This window comes from Phyllobates terribilis, unplaced genomic scaffold (assembly GCF_046119375.1).
Source record: "Phyllobates terribilis strain yellow unplaced genomic scaffold, ASM4611937v1 Scaffold_7__3_contigs__length_470593459, whole genome shotgun sequence".
Lineage (NCBI taxonomy): Eukaryota > Metazoa > Chordata > Amphibia > Anura > Dendrobatidae > Phyllobates > Phyllobates terribilis.
This window is the reverse complement of record NW_027362767.1, coordinates 68463743-68486772: the sequence shown is the minus strand read 5'-3', so window position 1 is coordinate 68486772 and position 23030 is coordinate 68463743. Positions and strand designations below refer to the sequence as shown.

General features: G+C 42.5%; 1 protein-coding gene across 1 annotated transcript in view; it reads left to right on the top strand.

The window, feature by feature from the left end:
* PRKCH (protein kinase C eta) overlaps positions 1-23030 on the top strand; it is a 168295-nt gene that overhangs the window by 104606 nt on the left and 40659 nt on the right. The window contains exons 8-9 of the mRNA XM_073638715.1: positions 3017-3151; positions 5442-5615. Of these exons, the coding sequence (XP_073494816.1) occupies positions 3017-3151; positions 5442-5615 (309 nt within the window). The remainder of the gene's footprint in view (positions 1-3016; positions 3152-5441; positions 5616-23030) is intronic.

Below are 23030 nucleotides of genomic sequence, written 5' to 3'. Positions count from 1 at the left end.
ACACTCACTAATCTGTAAGGTACCCGAGTGAGGTAGTCATGGGCAAGCTGGTGCTTCTCGCTCCGACACCCTACTGGCAAAACATGTCCCCGTCCCGATGTGCTGCCATGTGTGGGGTGCATCACACTTACTTGTGGCCAATAGGCCTCCACTGGCTCCAGGAAATCATCTTCTAGAACCTTCACAGCAAACAATCCAGGGGACATGGAATTAGTAAAAACAATCAAACTTTTACTTGACAGCTTGCAGTCTTTACAATCAAGCACATAGGATTGGGCCCAATGGGTTACAGTCTTTCCCACAGGTACCGGACATAACTTCAGCCCTAGTTCTCGATATTGGTAGAGCCACCCTCTTACTAACGCCTCTAGCACTAGGAATTCTTCTCCACCACCAGCAGTGCATCCGGATTCCATCACCTCCCACCTCTGAGAGTTCGAATCCATCTTTCCTTGGGCCCCAATGTACATCTTGACGTTCCCAGACCAACAGCCTAATTCGCAAGGAAGGGTTCTATGGCAATCCACTGCCCCGAGTAACATTCTCTTGTTGTCCCTAGCAGCCTATTGCCTATGACCACTGCTGTTACTTCACCACACTTTCTCTTACTGAACTGATACTTCTTGAACTTGGCACTAACTATCAGTTCCCCCTCCCTTATCTGGGCCGGCCATTAAAATTAACCGTGTCTAGGCTAATCTGCAGCCCCAGAGGGTTTTACTTTTCCAAAGCATGCATTAATATAAAATACATTTAATCCCTTGGAGTGTCAGAGAATAGAACATCACCTTCACCACTCCTACAGATCAGCAAGTTATTCCCTATCCTGTAGATAACTTGATTTTTTGGGAATAATTCTTTAAAGGTACAAGAACAAGGCTGTGCAGCATGAAAAGGCAGTATCATGTATAGCAAGCAGAGCTTTCTGGTTTCTGATATTCTTCATGCATACACTAGAAGCACTGATGTTATATCACACTACATTAAAAGAAATACCTTACAATATCCAAAGGGTTTAAGAGAGCCCAAGCTATGTACTGCTGGACTCTTTATTAGTATTAGCTTTCTCCAATGGGTCCAAGGGATATTTCTGGACCCCTAGACTCTATGGGTGTGTTTGATTGCAGCTCCTACACCCAGTATAGTTATACATACCCCTGCCAGGAGCATCACTTTGCAAGGAAAACATGTGTAAGGACTGCAGTGCCCTTTATTCTGAAGATTGATGGGGTTCCTGGCTGGTCTTGCCCGTTCTCTATTCCTACTCACACTACGTAAACTGAGAAGGGCACTGGCTATTAAAATTGATAGCTAGCCTTTGCTCACTTACTGTGCCAGTCATATGGCGGCATATGAAACCCTGTCCTGTGTTCTGCCGGGTTTGCAAGACAAGTTGCCAGGACCAGGGATAGAGAAGATGGGGCACAAAAATTTATTGGCAAGTCATGTAAATTGGCAGAGGGGCCCACCGGAGGATTCTCCTGCTCTCCTGTGGGGCCAGTCCAAGCCTACAGGCAGGAGACTGAATTTGCCCTGTAAGATGTGTTAATGGGCCAGCATCAATTGCATCAGAAATCAGATGTAATAAAAACGATAAATTAAATATTGAAATGCTCCCCCAAGTATTTTATGACTTTATGGAAGACACAATGAGTTAAAAAAAAAGATACTGCCAATCCAAATCTTTGCTTCTAGCCCTGACATTGACGACCCCATCCCTGTTGTCCAAAATATAAAAATAATTATTCTAGGAAGGAGTATGCAATTTGTAATGTATTTTAATGGCCCTCTGTGTTGCAAAATAATTATACAAATGTGAAAAACTGACACTTATTACCACAAGGTGGCGATCTTTGATAGTTTTGAATTCCAGAACTGGCAGATTGCACCAGTGGAATCAGTTAGTTCTTTGCAGTTTGTTCCAGTTTTGCTGAAGCCGGAAGATTCCACCTTTTTAAAACAAAAATATTTTCATTATTATTATTTTATCAAGTGATCAGAGTAAAGATCCATTGCATTTTTGGGTAATTATTGCCCTAGTGAGTGATGCACATGTCCATGATCAAACTACAAAACAATTTTGCACAGATATTCATATTTGTAGGCAGCACATACACTCATATAAACAGGGATGTGCTGCCAACAATAATGGAAACTATGGGAACAAATAATCGTACAAAGTCTGTGCGTTACAGAGACATTTAAAGGGAATCAATCAGCAGGTTTTTGCTATGTACTCTGAGAGCAACATAATGTAGAGGCAGAGACCCTGATTCCTGCAATGTATCACTTAGTTTACTGGGTGCAGCAGTTGTAATTGAATGATTTTTTTCTCTGCTGCAGATTTAGCAGTGCTATAAATGCTGAGCTGTGTAGAACCCCGCCCACATCACTGATTGGCAGCTTCCTGTGTACACTGTCAGCAAGCTACCAATCAGTGGTAGGGGCAGGGTTACACAGATTAGCTGGACTGTCTTGCACGTGACACCTAGTCCTGTAGTGATCTCAAGCTAATAAAACACTGATTGTATTGAAACTACAGCAAGCAGCTGAACAAGTGACACATCGCTGGAATCAGGGTTTCTGCCCCTACATCATACTGCTCTCAGATTCTCTCAAAATTGGCTACAAAGTTCCGCAAAGTCTAGTCCTGGCCTTGTCTACTGTGCCCAGCATAGATTCAGAGCAGAATGTCATGCACCTGTGCGAGAGCTCCTGCAACAAAGCTAAGATGACAGTGAAGAAGATGATGATCACCCCATGTGGATGTGATTATAGCACCAGAGGACGGGATTATTCAGGGAAAATAGGCGCACGATGGACTAGGTGACTAACTGGCAAATCCTGAGTGGCTAAACGAGAGTTTTTGCCGCTCATATCAACACACTTCAGAGAGGCGCAGGGATGGGACTCATGATACTGGAGGTTTGAAGAATCTGACAGGTTCCCTTTAAATTGTTGTAATTATGTATAAAGTCAAATATTAAATCTTTCTTATTTTCATTGTATTTTTTAGCATTCAGACCACAGTCCCTCCAGGTCAGAAAACGGCTCTGAAGAAGATTCTCTTTCTAACACGTCCTCTCAGTACAAATTTGGGATTGAGGATTTCACCTTCTTGCGTGTTCTGGGGAAAGGCAGCTTTGGGAAGGTTGGTTTTCCTCACCAGATCTGGAATTTTACTGCTCGTTTATTAGTATCACAGCGTTTTACAAATCTCATGGTTTTCTGAAGACCTCCACAATCTAACGTCGTTAATCAGAGCATGTAGGCCAGCCATACTTGGAGCCAATGTACAAATCTAATTAACACTTGCTGAGACTTTTCTACAAAAATAGTTTTTCACCTTTCTATAGACTTTCTGGTACTACAACTCGCTTCCAGTATATTAAAGGGAATCTGTCAACAGTTTTTTTTTTTTTGCTATCTAATCTGAGAGCAGCATTATGTAGGGGCAGAGACCCTGATTCCAGCGATGTGTCACTTGCTAGACTGTGTTTTGTGGTTTCAATCAAATCCGTGTTTTATCAGTGGGAGATTATCACTCCTGGTCCGGCCACTCCCCCTGCACTGATTGGCAGCTTTTTTCAAATAAACAGTGTACACAGAAAGCAGCCAATCAGTGGTGTGGGGGCGGGGTTAAACACAGCTCGGCATTCCCGAGCTCTGCTAGATCTGCAGCAGAGAAAACTGTGATTGTATCACAACTGCTGCACCCAGTAAACTAAGTGATACATCTCTGGAATCAGGGTTTCTGCCCCTACACCATGCTGCTGTCAGATTACATAGAAAAAACCTGCTGACAGATTTCCTTTAAACAGAAAAGAGCCGCAATACCAGACACTACCATGGACAAGCCAGGCACTCTTCCTCAACAGGCTTCTCTTCCAGTCTTTGGAAATACATCTGATGTGGATTGTTTATACAAACCCGGAGATTACTAAGTATTTTTGCATAATCCTTTCCAAATATAACCTCCGTCTAATCTGCCTCCCCAGCCTAATCTGTATATGATGTGATTTATGTAAGCCGTGCCCCCCCTTCCCACCTATAGGACTCTTAGGGCGCAGTCAGACGGCCGCATGAATCGGAGCTAGATCAGAACGCAATGCATGGACTGGCCGGCGGCTCTCCCCACCCGAGCCTGACGGCTGCATAGAAGTGTTTGAAGCTGTCACGCTCAGGTAGGGAGAGCCGCCGGCCAGTCCGTGCATTGTGTTCCTATCGTGCCCCAATTTATACGGCTGTCTGACTGCGCTCTTAATCTCATTTACATACTGCAAACAGGTAGAAGTTTTTACTTTGCTCATTATCTTGTTGTCTTTCCTGTTCTTTAATTAAGATGCAGGTAATTAGCTCAGTGGTTACACTCTGATACTTTACTGTATCGCAGACACTTACAGTTTTTTTTATTGAAGCTTTTATATTTCCTTTACTTTCTTAGAGCGCCACATGTATTTTTGCATTGTCTATATGCCCTATAGGATACTTACGGGGAGAATTTTTCCAAAATGTTGTGTCCACAAGGAGGGGGATATTTAGATTAGAAAATCCATGTTATGTATCCTAAAAAGTAAGCTTCTGTTGAGGATTCTTCATCTTCATTAGCCAAAATTTAAGGCTATGGACACCTTATCAGCGCTAATTGTTTTTAGTTATTAATTTTTTCTTATTTCATTTATTCATTTTTGATTTAAAAATCATTTAGTTAAAAATGTATCTTTGTTTGCCTTCTATAGCGTCTGCGCTGTTCTCTCTATTGCTGGCTGCAGAATGAGTTAACTGAGATCCATCAATGAGCTCATCCTATTTTATTCTTTCCTCTGAGCCAATTTATGGCCACATGAATCTTCAGATGAACTTTGTGGTCCTAAATCAGCACAGAAGAACAAAGATAAGAATTATAAAGGAGCTCACTAACAGATCCTCAGTTAACTCATTCTGCAGCCAGCGATAGGCAGTGCAACACAGACGTTATAGAAGGTAACCAGTGCAACATTTTTAATGAACCGCAATTGCAAAAATGATTGACAGCCAAAAATACATGCATTTAGGTAAAAGACAAATACCCCTGAAAATATCCAAATTGTTAAGTTCTGCCAAGCATGCATGTGTTTTCAGTTGGGAGAGAGGAGTAAACCTTAGCCAGATGGCTCTGTCTGCAATTTATCTCCTGCAGGAATGAAAGGATTAGGCATATCGAAAACCAACAGCCTGATCTTTCCTCCAACATAATCTTTCCAAGGAGAGTCCGGAAGCCCCCATACACATTGAGATGCTCATCTGGCCCCTCTGAATTCAGTGGGTTTGGCCAGCAATAATGGTTTTGGATGCTTTCACGCCTCCTTGTGGAGTACAGCTGATTGTTGTAGTTGGCAGCCGACCGTCCCAATAAGATTTGGAGCTGATAACTTCAGTTTCTTGGTGTCTTGTGCCCGCAGGTGATGCTTGCCAAATCCAGAGAGGGTGATAATCTTTATGCAGTGAAGGTGCTAAAGAAGGATGTGATTCTTCAAGATGATGATGTGGAATGTACCATGACCGAGAAACGCATCCTGGCCCTGGCGTGTAATCACCCGTTTCTTACTCAGCTCTTCTGCTGCTTCCAGACTCCGGTGAGTTCTCCGATGATCACTTAGCTGCTCAATGAACGGATGTCGTCTTCCATGACTCGGGATGGTAAAGCTAAACCAGATTCTCCAATTGCTTACAGCTTTTTGCCCCTCATCAGTACAAAGTAAAGAGACTGGTTGTCTGGGTGAGAGGACTTAAAGGGCTTGTCCAGCCTTGGGTTACAAGTCTGCAATCACTCTATGTGACTGCAGATTTGTGAATCCTCACAGTGTGTGCTGTCAGGATTCTCCGCTGCCAGGAGCGGGCGGTCATGTAACCGCAGGTTGTGATTTGCATTTTTCTGGCCACATTCCAACTAGACTTGTCCAGCCACCACGTCTAGTCAGCACGTGACCACGTGTTTGCAAATCGCATACTTACGGTCACGCTCCCGGCGTCGGCACTGGAGAATCCTCACAACGCGCAGACGTCAGTAATGTCTTGTTTCATTAAAAAATATATATATTTAATAGCCAGAGAGCACGTCTATCTGAGGGATTGTTTTTTTGCCTAAATTCACAGTTAATCTAGTTGATACTGGTACCAGACGATGGGTATAAGATCGGAGACAATTAGTGTATGAATTCATAATGATAAATGTCCAGAAGGAGGCGCAGTTGCACCACACTGATGACATTACTGCCGTTATCGTGAAGGAAGTTCTGTGCAAATCTCTACATATTATATCATACAGATTGTAGATTTCTGAATATACGAATTCTGTTCATGCCTTTTTACATGCATTATTGATTTAGCCAGTAGTTTAGCCAAATGCAGATGGACCTGTCAGCTTAAATAGTGGACTGTTAAAAAAAAAAATCCTGTAATGTGACTGAACCTCTAAATATACAGATGATCTCAATGAAGCTGATTGCTATGTTATACTCCTACAGTGCTACATTTAGTGACATAGCCTAGGACTGCCTTTTCCCTGCCAGCTTGCACATAAATGCTTATAGTTTCTTTATGGGAGCTAATTCCAAAATGGATCACAGTGTATGTAAAAGGGAATCAGGCGTTTGCATCTCTTCATATATGACGACTCGTCTTCAGGACCGACATCCGTCAAATTAGCATAATTTTACATTAAAAATGAGCCAAATGCCCTGCAGTAAGTAAATCTATATCAATAATACATGTAAATAACATAGGGGACTTGGTTAAAATTGTTTTGATAAAAAAAAAATGTAAAAGCCATCCCACCACGACAAGGTGACCCCAGTCGGGACGGTCCCTAACTCTTGTAGTGCAACTCATCATGTGTCAGCAGACGTCAATATAGATGGGTGATATAGATAAGAACCCAGACCCGACTTTTCAGACACCTGTCCATGGAAAGCTATATAGAAAAAATGAACAGCCCAAAAAAAGGAGGAGCCACGCCTCTGTATGTACAAAGTACGAAAAACTAAGCCAAAACAAATTGAGCCGGAGCATATGACTGTATAAGTACAATGTATAGGTGCGCATTCACACAGGCCATTTAACATGCAGAGCCTAAGATAAAAACAAAAAGAGGAAATACATTGCAGTTATTCCAACATGTGCTCTGGCTCAATTTGTGTTTTGGTTTTAGTTTAGTTTTTTGTACTTTGTACATACAGAGGCGTGGTTTCCCCTTTTTGTGTTGTCCTTTTGTCTATATAGCTTTCAAGAGACAGGTGTCTGAGCACTCCGGTCTGGGTCCTGCTCTGTGACACATAGTGAGGGGAACTACAAGAGTTAGGTACCGTCCCGATTGGGGTCACCTTGTCGTGGTGGGATGGCTTTTACTTTTTTTGATCAAAACAATGTTCACTAAGTCCCCTATGTTATTTACATGTACTATTACTATTTATGTACTTACTGCAGGGTATTTGCTCTATTTGTTTTTTATCTTAGATTCTGCTTGTTAAGTGGCCGCAGTGTGAATACGCACCTATGCATTGCACTTAAACCAACATATACTCTGGCTCAATTTTTTGGGGTGTTTTAATTCTACATTATGCTGCAAAATTACATTATTGTACCAGCGCTCAAGAAATCACAGATTCAATTCCCCTTGTGGGACTAATAAAAAATGTAAAAAAAAAAAAAAATCTATATAAATTATATACATATAATTTTTTTTTTTAGTTTTTTTTTTACATTTTGTATTAGTTCTACAAGGGGAATTGAACCTGCGATTTCTGGAGCGCTGGTACAATACTCTGCAATGCTGTAATTTTTCAGCGTAATGTAAAATTAGAACCCAACAAAAATTGAGCGGTCTTGATTCATATGCTTACAATATATTATCCTATAGAGGAATCTGCACATAATTTCTGGGTAGTGACTTCTTTTTTAGCTAAATGTCAGGTTGGGTCTAAGCTGTCTCCCACCTCCCCGGTCCAAGCTCTTCTTACTCCTTAGAATGCACTTGGAGTAACTGTAGACCCCAAATGCTGCCCCCGCGCCATAGGATCAGGGTCCGGTTTCCAGGCTTGTTGTGTGCAGCACAGAACATCACGGGGCTCCTCGGCGGCTGCTGACAGCTCCAAGCACGTGACTCCACGCTTATGTACAGGACCCTTAAGATACAAGGCAGGAGGTCTGATGCCTCATTGTTTGGGAATGTGGAGGACTCAACCTTGGACCTACTTAGTACTTTTAGATTTCAACAAGTTTGATACGGCTGCATTACTCCTATGGATAGTAGAGGAGGTGATTTAACGGCAGGGAAGACACACTTATTAATATCTTTTTAATTCTATATATAGTTCTTATCTACACTTGTATTCCTAAAGGAAACTTGACATAAGAAAATGATCTATTAAGTCAGGTTTTTATGCTATTTTCTATTATAATTTTGTTTTCATTTTCTAGATCACTATTTTTTTTAAACTATAAATCTTGCAAATTTCACACTGGCCACTAGGCCTTATACTAGACTCAGACTTACCCTTCTGTGAAAAAAACGTTTCAGCAGTCTCCTCATCATCACACACAGATTACAATGAAATGTAACACCTGTATATATTGTGGGTAATACAGGATCCACCATTCACAATATGTGATGTCACAGCTCACCTCCTCCTCCTGTATAATGACTGATAACACCTCTATATACAGTAGATAACACAGGATCCAGCATTCACAATAGGTGATGTCACAGCTCACCTCCTCCTCCTGTACAATGACTGATAACACCTCTATATAGTAGATAACACAGGATCCAGCATTCACAATAGGTGATGTCACAGCTCACCTCCTCCTTCTGTACAATGACTGATAACACCTCTATATACAGTAGATCAGGGTTCCCCAACTCCAGTCCTCAAGGCCCACCAACAGGTCATGTTTTCAGGATTTCCTTAGTATTATTACACAGGTGATAATTCCATCACCTGTGCAATACTAAGGAAATCCTGAAAACATGACCTGTTGGTGGGCCTTGAGGACTGGAGTTGGGGAACCCTGCAGTAGATAATACAGGATCCACCATTCACAATATGTGATGTCACAGCTCACCTCCTCCTCCTGTATAATGACTGATAACACCTCTATATACAGTAGATAACACAGGATCCAGCATTCACAATAGGTGATGTCACAGCTCACCTCCTCCTCCTGTACAATGACTGATAACACCTCTATATAGTAGATAACACAGGATCCAGCATTCACAATAGGTGATGTCACAGCTCACCTCCTCCTCCTGTACAATGACTGATAACACCTCTATATATAGTAGATAACACAGGATCCAGCATTCACTATAGGCGATGTCACAGCTCACCTCCTCCTCCTGTACAGTGACTGATAACACCTCTAAATACAGTAGATTCTTCCTTTTTTGTACAGATCGCTTTTCAGTAGTCATCTCATTATCATCACAGACAGGAATACAATAACAGGTAACACATCTACATACAGTACGTAGCACTGGTCTGCCATACACAATAGATGATCATATATTTTAATATCACTATTTAAAATGAATATGTATCCCCATCGGGTTTTAAATTAATATAGGAAATCCATTCCTTTATATCCAGTGTGGTGATCCAGTAGATTACACTTGCTTGCTGTACATTTCTGCAGTTGTCACTTTTTACTTTTCTAGATGAGAATTTCCATATGAGGTTATTTGGGGTTTTTTTTTGTATTTTTTCTTGTAATGTGTTGAACATTCTTAAACTTCCTGTTGATTTATATCTTTGTCGCCTTTGTCTGGCTCAGTTATCCTCCAGCAGCTGGAGGACATTGGCGCGGCGCTCTGATCGTCACTGCTGGTCCATGAGACCGGCGTGTGAACTGGTCGGAGTCACTGTAGTGCCACAGAGCCAATATTTTTTTGGATTATTAAGGGTATGTACACTTTTGCAACCATTTTAAATGAAACAGCTCAGCACATAGTTAGCAATAGCAATCTACTGCTTTGTGTATACAGCTCCTATGCAGAGCAATGGGTCTCCATGGCAACAGATTCAAAACTAACCCTGCAATCCAGTATTAAGCCCTTCAATTTCCCTCTCTTTTGCTGTCTGTACATTATCAGGTAGAAAGCGATATGACTGCAGGAACAGACTGTACAAAGTATTTGTAGCTTACAACCTTGGAGACGCATCGATCTGCATTAGAGCTGTATACAAAATTGGATTTTTTATTTTCAAGAGTATTTTTGGAATTTCTTCATTTTGTGGGGGAGGATTCATTGCGTCAATAGAAAATGGTTGCAAAGGTCTACACACCCATGAATGGGCTTCCTAATAATAGTGTTTATACGGCAACTTCTGAAATTATCAAAAGGTTAAAATAATTTTAAAAAAAGCTTTGGCGACCACATCCATTCCTTCAGACTAAAATGAAAAAGGTCCGTAAAAGTGTACAGTCGCAATCAAATGGCTGCTGGTGGAGGAACATGTGACCAGACCTGTCCATCAGTCTCCTCCAATATCTAGGGGTAACATTTCTCCTTGTGGAGAGTGACATGTTAAGCATGTCAGGTTAGGAGACTTTTAAAGCCGCAATGCTCCTCTGGGAAATATGCAAATTGTCTCTTCAGAGAGGAAGAGGACTAGAACTCTAGTGCCACCTACGGGAAGTAGCAATCCTAAAAGTCAATAGTGACCCTTTAACGAGCCTTATCACATGACTTGGGATAAAAGCCAGAACTAGAAACTCAATTTTCAGACACTGTTTCGGGGTACTGCCCCTCATCAGTGCAAAGTGTGAGCTCTGGTTTGGCTTGGGTGAGAGGCGTCAGACCGGTATCTAAGGGGTAATATTTCTCCTTGCGAAGAGTGACGTGTTAAGCATGTCACGGTGTGGAGACTTTTACAGCTGCAATGCTCCTAAGGGAAATATGCAAATTGTCTCTTCAGAACTAGAACTTATTACCTCTAGATACCATTCTGACGCCTCTCATCCAGCCAAACCAGAACTCACACTTTGCACTGATGAGAGGCTTTACCCCGAAAAAGTGTCTGCAAATTGAGTTTCTGCTATTGGCTTTTATCCCAAGTCATGTGATAAGGCTCGTTAAAGGGTCACTGTTGACTTGTAGGATTGCTACTTCCTGTAGGTGGCGCTAGAGTTCTAGTCCTCTTCCTCTCTGAAGAGACAATTTGCATATCTCCTCCAATAGAAATGCAGCTTTCTCATGTGGGATTTTCAATTGGACAAGGCTGAACGGGTCACATGTTCCTCCACCAGCAGTCATTGTATGGACTGGAGAGCTGTGCAGTCTGTGAGGAACACATCTGATAAAATAAGGATAATATGGCCGACCCCATTACCTCATTCTGCTTATACCGCCAGAAATAAACAGTGAAATACAGAGTCTATAAAAGGCAAACCGTGCTAAATTTTTAATGAAACCCAATTGCCAAAATTAATTTTAGACCCATTTGCATGCATTTAAGTAAGAAAAAAAATGTTCACAACCCCTTTAAGTGGTGACATTGACGATGTTTCTGGCACTAAAAAGGTTGAAGGAGTTTTGCTCTAATAGATAAAGTGGTTCTTGGTGGGACCTTGTTCATTTCTGAGAACAAGGCGTCCAGGTCCAGTGCATTTGTTTCTGTGACCTGGGCAGCACCGTCCATGGCCCGTCTCGGACCATAAGATCTCCTTCAGCATCACCGGAGCTCACACTCCAAGCTGATGGTTAGAGATGAGCGAGCCCGAACATAAAAGTCTGGTGTTCATACCAGACAGTGTCCAGTGCAAAACGCCGAACATGGACTTCTCTCGGAAATCCGTTGCAATTTTTGGAGTTCCGGAGAGAGAGAATTTTCCAGCTCAAAAATCCTCATTCTTCTCTATGGGGTTCGGGTTCTGGTTCAAGTTCGGGTACAGTTCTGGTACCTTAACTGAACTTTGGAATAAAGTTCCTGAACTTCCATTGGGGTCTGCTCATCCCTACTGATGGTCTCTAACCTAGAAAATCCTCCTGTAGATGTATAGCTGTATGGAAAAGGTCTATAAATGACCGAAACGTCACATACTATATACATTGTGTCTTGTGAACCACCAAAATACATTTTCAGCTTTTTTTTTCATTTTACTCATATTTCAGTGCCGGACCTTTTCTTACTGATCCTGAACAGATTGAGACCCTATCCGAGCACCTACATTTATCAGGAGTGCAGTATTTCCTTCATATTATTACAGTCTGCGAGATCACATCTCATAAAATAAAGATAATATGGCTGACCCTGTTACCTCATTCTGCTGCCAGCAATAGACAGCGTAATACAGCGGCTATAGGAAGCAAATGGTGCAAAATGTTTAATGAAACCTAATTGCAAAAATGATTTTTAGACCCAATTGCATGCATTTAAGTAAGAAATATGTAAAAAAAAATATACCGTATATATTAAAAGTAAACGTTAAACAAAAATAAAAACGTCAATCATCCCCTTTTCTCAATCCAATCTATTAACATGCAAAATTATTTTACTCATATACTAAATGTCGTAATGTAAAAAAATGGCAGAACGATAAACATTTTTTTTCTGCAAATTTCATTTTTTTAAATTAAAACAAACAAAAAAAAAACATAGTCCAGTGATGTTAATTGACTTCTATGGGAAAGTGGGAAAGTGTCATGGCCCCTTCCCTGGCTATTAATATCAGCCAGCAGCTGTCTTGTTTAGCCTTTGCTGGCTAGATTTTATAGGGGGACCCCACATCAATTTTTTTCTGGGGTCCCCCTGTAATCTAGCCAGTGAAGGCTAAACAAACAGCTGTGGGCTGATATTAATAGCCATTGTTGGCTAATGGCCCCTTCCGCGGCTACTAATATCAGCCCCCAGCGGTCGGCTTTCCCTCTGCTGGTTATAAAAATTACGCGGGAGCCCACACCATTTTTTCTTTTTAATTTTATGCTCTGTACCCATAATTCAGACGTAGCAGTGCTTTGGACGCAAATTTTTGCTGCGTCCAAAACATTGCATCCTATTGAATGCAGGTAAATCCACGTGTGTTCACTGAACCATGCGAATTTGCCGCATTCAATACTTTCTAGTGGTCAAATTTCTGTTGCGGAGACTAGCGACTCCACAAGAGAATTTGACATGCTGCGGTCCTGAAAGACGCACCGCATGTCAGTGTCCACTGGTGGTTCGCAGCCTCTGATGCACGCATAGTGGACATAGGATTTCTAGAGATCCCATCCACGATGCTGAAACATCTGAACGCTGTGGGTTTGACGCTGTATATACACGCAGCGTCAAACCTGCAGCTGCTCCTGACTGTGGCCACGTACCCAAACTCACCCGCAGTGTATCAATTTCTGTATCGGACACTCTAGTCTCCGCTGCAGATTTTGACTGATTTGAAGTGTTATTATATGCGGTGGATTCACATGTACCGACAACAATAGTGCGGCATTAGAACACCGCGTTTTAGATGCAACATAAATACTTTGTGTCCAAAGCGCTTCTGAGTGCTGATCGGGGAGGGGGGACGTAGGGGCTAATGAACCATCTGTGAGATGTTAATTATGGCCAGGGACCATGTTTGCCTAATGGCACCTTCCCAGGCTAAGAAAAAACATCTCACAGCAGTCGCAAAAAATTACGTGAATAGAAATGCTAATGAAGATTGGGTGAATGGGACTAGCTGACACCCAGCTTTTTTGTTTGGTGATGTCAAGTTGTCAATCAGACCTTTTCATGACCAAACAAAGTAAAGAAACAGACAGATACAGTGTAAACACTTTATTTGAAATACAACAGCAATGTTCTTTAATAATTTAAATCAGTGTTTCCCAAACCCCATCCTCACGGCCCCCCACAGGTCATGTTTTCAGGATCTCCTTAGTATTACACAGGTGATTGAAGTATCATCAAGGCATCAGGAATTCTCTCACCTGTGCAATACTAAGGAGATCCTGAAAACATGACCTGTGGGGGGCCGTGAGGATGGGGTTTGGGAAACACTGATTTAAATGAACCAATATACTTACCCCAGCTCTTATGGTAATCTAAGGGTTTAAACAATGTCCCACCAACTTTATTTAGCTCCAAAAATCATTCATTGATGCTCAAAAATCATTCATTGATGCTCAAAAACGCTTCAAAAAACGCATGTAAAGATGCATAAAAAACACATGTAAATCCGCATGCGTTTTTTTCTGCCAGGGAGAGACAAAAACGCTCAGGAAATTTCTGCTTCAAATCTGCATCGTGGGCACATACCCTTAAGGGGATTTCCTCTGATAGATAAAGCAGTTATTAGTGGGACCTTGAACGTTGATGATATTGGAACTTGGCCAACTTTGAAAGTCACTCTCACTGTAGCAAAGCATGGGGAGATAGGGATACAGTGAAGCATATAATTAGCCCTTTCCCTGCAGATTCAGTCCGCCGGCTTCTATTCCTGGACCTTTAATGAACAGTGAGCCTCTATTATAGACGACATGCTTCCTTTAAGCCATAGCGTGTTTTGATGTTTCCCCGGAATCAGAAATAGACGCTCAATGTTCTAGATCTGAGGTTAGGAATGAGAAGTCAAGTATTTTTACTCCTGTGCCTTGTGATAGATACAACACCAGCACTATGGGATAAACGGCGATGACGTGAACTCGTGTATCAGGTCAGGTGACATTTGTTTCATACCATACATGTCCCACATTGTGCACCGCAAGTGCAGGAGGTAATATAATCACTTCTTTAGGGGGGTTATTAGGGCACGTGAAAGTCATGGAGGAAAGTCTCTAATTTAGGACCTACCTTTATTTGTCATAGAAGAAGTGGTAAGAGAGACGTCTGTGACAATATTTGATGGCCCCATAAACAATTCCAATATTCTCTTTCCTTAGAAAACATCCGAGCATAGTATAGTGCAGAGTATGAAAGTTATGATAAAGTAAAAAAAAAGTTTTCAAAAATATAAAAGTTTAAATTAAGTAAAAAGGAAAGATTGTATTTGCGTTGGTTGACGCTGATGACGGCTCTTTGAACATTTCCGGATCACTGATCACTAGTGATGAGCGAGCATGCTCGCCACTGCTCGGTACTCGCCCGAGCATCTCGGTACTCGAGATGCTCGGAGCTCGCCGAGTACTTTCGAGATGCTCGGGCGGGAGCTCGGGTCTCCTCCCTGCATGTTTGGCGCTATTTAGAGCACCAATCATGCAGGGATTGTCTGCCACTCACTGTAATGTCACAGCCATGGTGGTTGTGGCATTAGAGATTGCCCAAATCGATGGGAACAGTGCTCACAGTGAAACATGAAAAGCCGGCAATTCAGCAGCGGCATACACCCGGTACCCGACAATTTAGAACAGAAAGAATAGAGAATCACACATAGATTAGATAGATAGAAACATGTCAGTCACATATATAATAAGTACAGTGATAGTGTTGATTTGTTAGAACCTTGCTGTTAGGTTTTTTTTCCTTTGCTGGTCACATGACCTTGTTGGCCTATTTAATCCTGCTCCGTCCTTCTGGCTTTGCTGGACTTCATTGTATATCTACTTTCTAGCTAGCCTGTGCTCTGTATCTAACTCTGTTAGTTTGCTTGGTCTACGGACCTCTATGTTCTATCTATTTTGTTTGTTCGTCTGTCTGCTACTATTTCTGTTAGGAGGTGTCCCATATTCCTCCCAGTCCTTAGTACTTGTAGGGATTCCCTCCCCACATCTATAGGTCTCCGTACAGACTAGATTAGGACTTTAGCAGGTCTGATCGCAGGATCAGGTTCCCTGTTACATCGTAGGGATTCAGCTGAGTCCTATAGTAGGGACAGATCTCCTCTCTTTCCTTAGCTTTGGTAGCAGAACATAACAGTAAGTCCAGCCAGCAAATTCTCTAAGGAAAGATTTTTCTGTTCCATCATGGTGTCGGTTCAGGATTTGGCTCATCACCTGCAGGGACTCTCTCTGGAGGTGGCCGAGCTCCGTCAGCACGTGAGTAACTGTCCTGGAGCACATTTCTTGGAGCCTAAGGTATGTTTGCCGGATTTATTTTTTGGTGAACACCGAGAATTTTTTTCATTTAAAAATGCTTGCTTATTGTATTTTCGTTTGAGACCTAAGTCCTCTGGGGATGAATCCCAGCGCGTAGGGTTCATAATGTCACTTTTGCGCAAAGAGCCTCAGGAGTGGGCCTTTTCTTTGCAACCTAGTGATTCATGCTTCAGATCAGTGGATAGTTTTTTTTCTGCTTTGGGACTATTATATGATGATCCTGACCGTGTCGCATCAGCTGAGACTGAGTTGAGACGTTTAAAACAAGGATCAGGTAATATGGAAAAATATTGTACACATTTTCGTCGTTGGTCCACTCAAACAGGGTGGAACGATTCTGCTCTGAAAAGTCTATTTCTTGCTGGGCTCAGTGAAAGGGTTAAAGACCTGCTAATTGCTTATCCTACACCTGAGGATTTGCAACAGGCTATGCAATTAGCTATACGGGTGGATAGAAGACTGCGTGCTAGGGTTAATGAGAGCAAATCCTCTGCTATGTCAGTTTCTGGTTATGATAATGTGTGTACTAACAGTGGTGAACCGATGGAGATTGGATCGGTGGCACCTCGCTCTCAAGAAAAAGACCGTCGTTTTTCGGAAGGCTTGTGTTTCTATTGCGGAAAATCTGGTCATTTGATTAAAGGCTGTGAGCTTCGTATGAAGAAAGAAAAAAAAAAAAGGTCAGTCACGCCCGTATTGCCTGTTTAAATTCCAAGGGTATATTTTTAGCTGCTTCCACGATTGCTCAGGAAAAATTAATGGAATTTCGGGTGTTTGTTGATTGCGGGTCTACACTGAATGTAATTGATGGGGGATTCGTGGAAAAACTCAATTTAAAACCTGAACCTTTATCATCCCCCATTGCTGTGGTTTCTGTGGATGGCTCCCCTTTGAAGAATATTACTCTCAAGGTCAGTGAATTTCCTCTCACTATTAATGGTGTTCACCATGAGAAATTGGATTTGGTAGTGTTGAATAACTTGCCTTCTCCAGTAATATTGGGTTTGCCCTGGTTAAAATTTCACAATCCTGTACTGGATTGGTCTACCAGTGAAATTAAATCCTGGAGCCATAAATGTTATGACAAGTGTTGTAACGGGCGTATTGCAGCTTTGGATAGGGGAGAATTGCCTGTTCCTATTCAGGATTTTTGGAGAGTTTTTTCTGAGAAAGAATCGCAGGTTTTGCCTCCCCATAGAGACTATGATTGTTCTATTGAATTTGTCCCTGGAGCGACTCTTCCTAAGAGTCGTTTATTTAACCTTACTATTCCTGAGAGGAAGGCTTTGGAGGAATACATACAGACAAGCTTGGCCGCCGGTCACATTAGGCCCTCTAAGTCTCCTGTGGCGGTTGGATTTTTTTTTGTAAAAAAAAAGGACGGCGGTTTACGTCCTTGTCTGGATTTTCGTGAGATTAACAAAATTACGGTACGCAATCCTTACCCACTGCCATTGATTCCAGATCTGTTTAACCAGTTAATGGGGGCCAAGTGGTTCTCTAAAATTGACCTTAAGGGGGCATACAATCTGTTGCGCATGAAGGAGGGTGATGAATGGAAGACTGCTTTTAACACTCCTGTGGGTCATTTTGAGAATCTGGTTATGCCTTTTGGTCTTACTAATGCTCCTGCATTTTTTCAGAATCTGATTAATGACATCCTTAGACCTTTGATCGGTAAAAATGTGGTTGTGTATTTGGATGACATTTTGATTTATTCGCCAGATCTGGAGTCTCATTGGCGGAGCGTGCGTGAGGTATTACAGTTATTAATGGACAATTCGCTTTTTGCTAAGCTGGAGAAATGTGAGTTCGCTGTACAGAGAATTAGTTTTTTGGGCTACATTATCTCCAGCAAAGGTTTTGAGATGGATCCGGTTAAGGTTCAGGCTGTGCAGGAATGGCCTAGGCCTATTGGTTTGAAATCGATACAGAGGTTTTTGGGTTTCGCCAATTACTATAGAAAATTCATAAAAAATTTTTCTAGTATTGTCAAACCTCTGACTGATCTCACCAGGAAAGGTGCTGATGCGGTTCAGTGGTCTTCTGAGGCCATTGAAGCTTTTGTGTATCTCAAAGAGAGGTTCACCTCTGCTCCCATCCTTATGCAGCCTGATGTTACTAGGCCGTTTTTGGTTGAGGTTGATGCTTCCTCTGTGGGGGTTGGCGCAGTATTGTCTCAGGATAACGGGGATGGATTACATCCCTGTGCCTTTTTTTCAAAAAAATTTTCGGAGACTGAATTGAATTACGATATTGGTAATCGGGAATTATTGGCTATTAAACTCGCATTTGAACACTGGCGCCACTTCTTGGAAGGTGCGGAATTTCCCGTTCAGGTTCTTACGGATCATAAAAATCTGATATATCTTGATGCTGCCAAGCGCCTGAATGCCCGTCAGGCTAGGTGGGCACTGTTTTTCTCGCGGTTTAATTTCTCCGTTACTTACATCCCTGGTACTAAGAATGTTAAGGCGGATGCCTTGTCTCGCAGTTTTTCTCCCATAGTCGGTGCTGAGAAAGAGGAAAACATTTTACAAGAAGGTGTTGTGATAGCTGCTTTAGACTCCGTTTTGGAAGATGAGATTCTTAAAGCTCAGGAGAATGCCCCATCTAACACTCCTCATGGGAGGTTGTTTGTGCCTGGGACCTTTAGGAGAGATTTGTTTGTTGAGTGTCACGAATCTCGGTTGGCAGGTCATCCCGGAATCTCTGAGACCAAGAGACTGGTGGGTCGCAGTTTTTGGTGGCCTGGATGGCAGAAGGAAGTCATTAAGTGGGTGCGCCAATGTACTATATGTGCTAGATCTAAGTCCTCACATACTCCTGCTGCGGGGTTGCTTTGTCCTTTGGAGGTCCCCAGTGCTCCTTGGACACATTTGGCTATGGACTTTATAACTGACCTTCCCCCCTCTGAGGGTTTTACTGTCATCTGGGTGGTCGTGGACCGTTTTAGCAAGATGTGTCACTTGGTTCCCTTCGTCAAACTGCCCTGCGCTAAAACTCTCGCTAAGGCCTTTGTCAAGGAAATTGTCAGACTTCATGGCGTTCCTACTGACATTGTTTCTGATAGGGGTCCTCAGTTCGTGGCTCGTTTTTGGCGTGCCTTTTGTGACAGGTTGGGAATTCATTTGTCGTTTTCGTCCGGATATCATCCTGAATCTAATGGCCAGACAGAAAGGAAAAACCAGGATGTTGAGCAGTTCTTGCGTTGTTTTGTGGCAGACAATCAAGAGGGGTGGTCTGAGTTTCTGCCACTTGCCGAATTTGCTCTGAACAATCATACATCTTCTTCTGCTGGTTGTTCGCCTTTTTTTTGTTGTTCTGGGAGACATCCGTCGTTTGGGTCGTTCTCCAAGTTGGGATCTGCCGTGCCTGAGGAGGAGAATTTTTCCGGTGATTTGGAAAGAGTTTGGACGGATGTGCGTGGTAATCTTCAGGAGGCCAACAGAAAATCTAAAGACTACTTTGATAGGAAACGACAGGAGGTTTTGTTCGCTGTTGGTGACATGGTTTGGTTGTCCTCTAGGAATCTGCGGTTGAGGATTCCTTCTAAGAAATTGGGTCCCAAGTTTGTAGGGCCCTTTAAGGTGCTTCAGGTTGTCAACCAATCTGCTGTTAGGTTGGAGGTTCCTACCTCCTGGAGAATTAATCCGGTCTTTCATGTCTCTCTGTTAAAAAAAAGCTGTTGTGTCGGATGGTGACGCCTCTGCCTCTGTTCCTCCGGTGGTGGAGGACGGGGAATATGAAATTTCTTGCATCCTTGACTCTAGACGGTATAGAGGTAGTTTGCAGTATCTTGTGGCCTGGAAAGGTTTCGGACCCGAGGATAACTCTTGGGTGAGGTCAGATGATGTTTCCGCGTCCAGACTTATCAGAGCGTTTCACAGGAGATTTCCTGATAAGCCTGGTCCTAGGGGATCCGGAGGATCCTCTTAGAAGGGGGGGTACTGTTAGAACCTTGCTGTTAGGTTTTTTTTCCTTTGCTGGTCACATGACCTTGTTGGCCTATTTAATCCTGCTCCGCCCTTCTGGCTTTGCTGGACTTCATTGTATATCTACTTTCTAGCTAGCCTGTGCTCTGTATCTAACTCTGTTAGTTTGCTTGGTCTACGGACCTCTATGTTCTATCTATTTTGTTTGTTCGTCTGTCTGCTACTATTTCTGTTAGGAGGTGTCCCATATTCCTCCCAGTCCTTAGTACTTGTAGGGATTCCCTCCCCACATCTATAGGTCTCCGTACAGACTAGATTAGGACTTTAGCAGGTCTGATCGCAGGATCAGGTTCCCTGTTACATCGTAGGGATTCAGCTGAGTCCTATAGTAGGGACAGATCTCCTCTCTTTCCTTAGCTTTGGTAGCAGAACATAACATGATTACTGTACTTGTCATTTAGTGTTAAAATAAAGGATTTATTTAAAAAAAAATAATAGTGTTTTCATGCACCCTTCTCTTTAAAAAAGCCGGCCGGCAATTCATCAGCGGCATACATTGGTACCTGACAATTTAGAATAGAAAGAATAGAGCATGACACATAGATTAGATAGATAGAAACATGTCAGTCACATATATAATAAGTACAGTGACAGTGTTGGTTACTGTACTTGTCATTTAGTGTTAAAATAAAGGATTTATTAAAAAAAACATTGGCGTAGGGTTCCCCGTAATTTTAGTCTCTAGTGGAGGTTAACCAGACAGCTGGGGCAGATGTTTGAAGCCTGGGAAGGGGGTAATACCCACGGAGCTTCCCAGGCTACTAATATCAGCCCCCAGCTGAATACCTAGCCTTTACTAGCTATTAAAATGGGGGACCCCAAAAAAATGACATGGGGTCCCCCTTATTTTAATAGCTAGCAAAGGCAGACAGCTGGGGGCTGATATTAATAGCCCAGGAAGGGTGGCATGAATATTGGCCCCCTCCCAGGCTAGAAACACCAGCCGTCAGCCGCCCCAGAAATGGCGCATCCATAGGATGCGCCAATTCTGGCACTTAGCCATTTGGCCCAATTGCATAATATCTTATCTGATGAAGCATGCATGCTTACATCTATTTGAGTGTGTTAATTTGCAGAACAATAGGTGCTGGTACACACAAAATTCACCTGAACTGCACCAACAGTCACTTCATGAGCGTTTGGTACACAGATTTGGGTTCACAGATTGTGGGTTCGATATTCTTTGATGGACACTTGAACGCAGCTGTGTACTTGGACATCTGTCAGCAATGCTACGTAGAAAACTGATCATGGGCTTGGGGATTGTTACTTTCAGCAAGAATAAGGTTCTGGTATTCGTGGCCCAATTTGTATATATCACTTAGTGCTTCCTTTACATATGCGATGGGATTACTGTTCTTTCCAGCATTGGTAGAGTCCCTGGATAGAAGATGATATTCATACACAGATATTATTGTGGACGTGTATACAGTATATACACCGTAACAGTCTGAGAATGTGCAGACAATCAACAAGAAGGGCTTGTCATATATTTGGGCTTTATATACAGTACAGACCAAAAGTTTGGACACACCTTCTCATTTAAAGATTTTTCTGTATTTTCATGACTATGAAAATTGTACATTCACACTGAAGGCATCAAAACTATGAATTAACACCTGTGGAATTATATACTTAACAAAAAAGTGTGAAACAACTGAAAATATGTCTTATATTCTAGGTTCTTCACAGTAGCCACCTTTTGCTTTGATGACTGCTTTGCACACTCTTGGCATTCTTTTGATGAGCTTCAAGAGGTAGTCACCGGAAATGGTCTTCCAACAATCTTGAAGGAGTTCCCAGAGATGCTTAGCACTTGTTGGCTCTTTTGCCTTCACTCTGCGGTCCAGCTCACCCCAAACCATCTCGATTGGGTTCAGGTCTGGTGACTGTGGAGGCCAGGTCATCTGGCGTAGCACCCCATCACTCTCGTTCTTGGTCAAATAGCCCTTACACAGCCTGGAGGTGTGTTTGGGGTCATTGTCCTGTTGAAAAATAAATAATGGTCCAACTAAACGCAAACCGGATGGAATAGCATGCCGCTGCAAGATGCTGTGGTAGCCATGCTGGTTCAGTATGCCTTCAATTTTAAATAAATCCCCAACAGTGTCACCAGCAAAGCACCCCCACACCATCACACCTCCTCCTCCATGCTTCACGGTGGGAACAGGCATATAGAGTCCATCCGTTCACCTTTCCTGCATCGCACAAAGACACGGTGGTTGGAACCAAAGATCTCAAATTTGGACTGATCAGACCAAAGCACAGATTTCCACTGGTCTAATGTCCATTCCTGGTGTTCTTTAGCCCAAACAAGTCTCTTCTGCTTGTTGCCTGTCCTTAGCAGTGGTTTCCTAGCAGCTATTTTACCATGAAGGCCTGCTGCACAAAGTCTCCTCTTAACAGTTGTTGAAGAGATGTGTCTGCTGCTAGAACTCTGTGTGGCATTGACCTGGTCTCTAATCTGAGCTGCTGTTAACCTGCGATTTCTGAGGCTGGTGACTCGGATAAACTTATCCTCAGAAGCAGAGGTGACTCTTGGTCTTCCTTTCCTGGGGCGGTCCTAATGTGAGACAGTTTCTTTGTAACGCTTGATGGTTTTTGCAACTGCACTTGGGGACACATTCAAAGTTTGCCCAATTTTTCGGACTGACTGACCTTCATTTCTTAAAGTAATGATGGCCACTCGTTTTTCTTTACTTAGCTGCTTTTTTCTTGCCATAATACAAATTCTAACAGTCTATTCAGTAGGACTTTCAGCTGTGAATCCACCTGACTTCTGCACAACAAAACTGATGGTCCCAACCCCATTTATAGGGCAAGAAATCCCACGTATTAAACCTGACAGGGCACACCTGTGAAGTGAAAACCATTTCCGGTGACTACCTCTTGAAGCTCATCAAGAGAATGCCAAGAGTGTGCAAAGCAGTCATCAAAGCAAAAGGTGGCTACTTTGAAGAACCTAGAATATAAGACATATT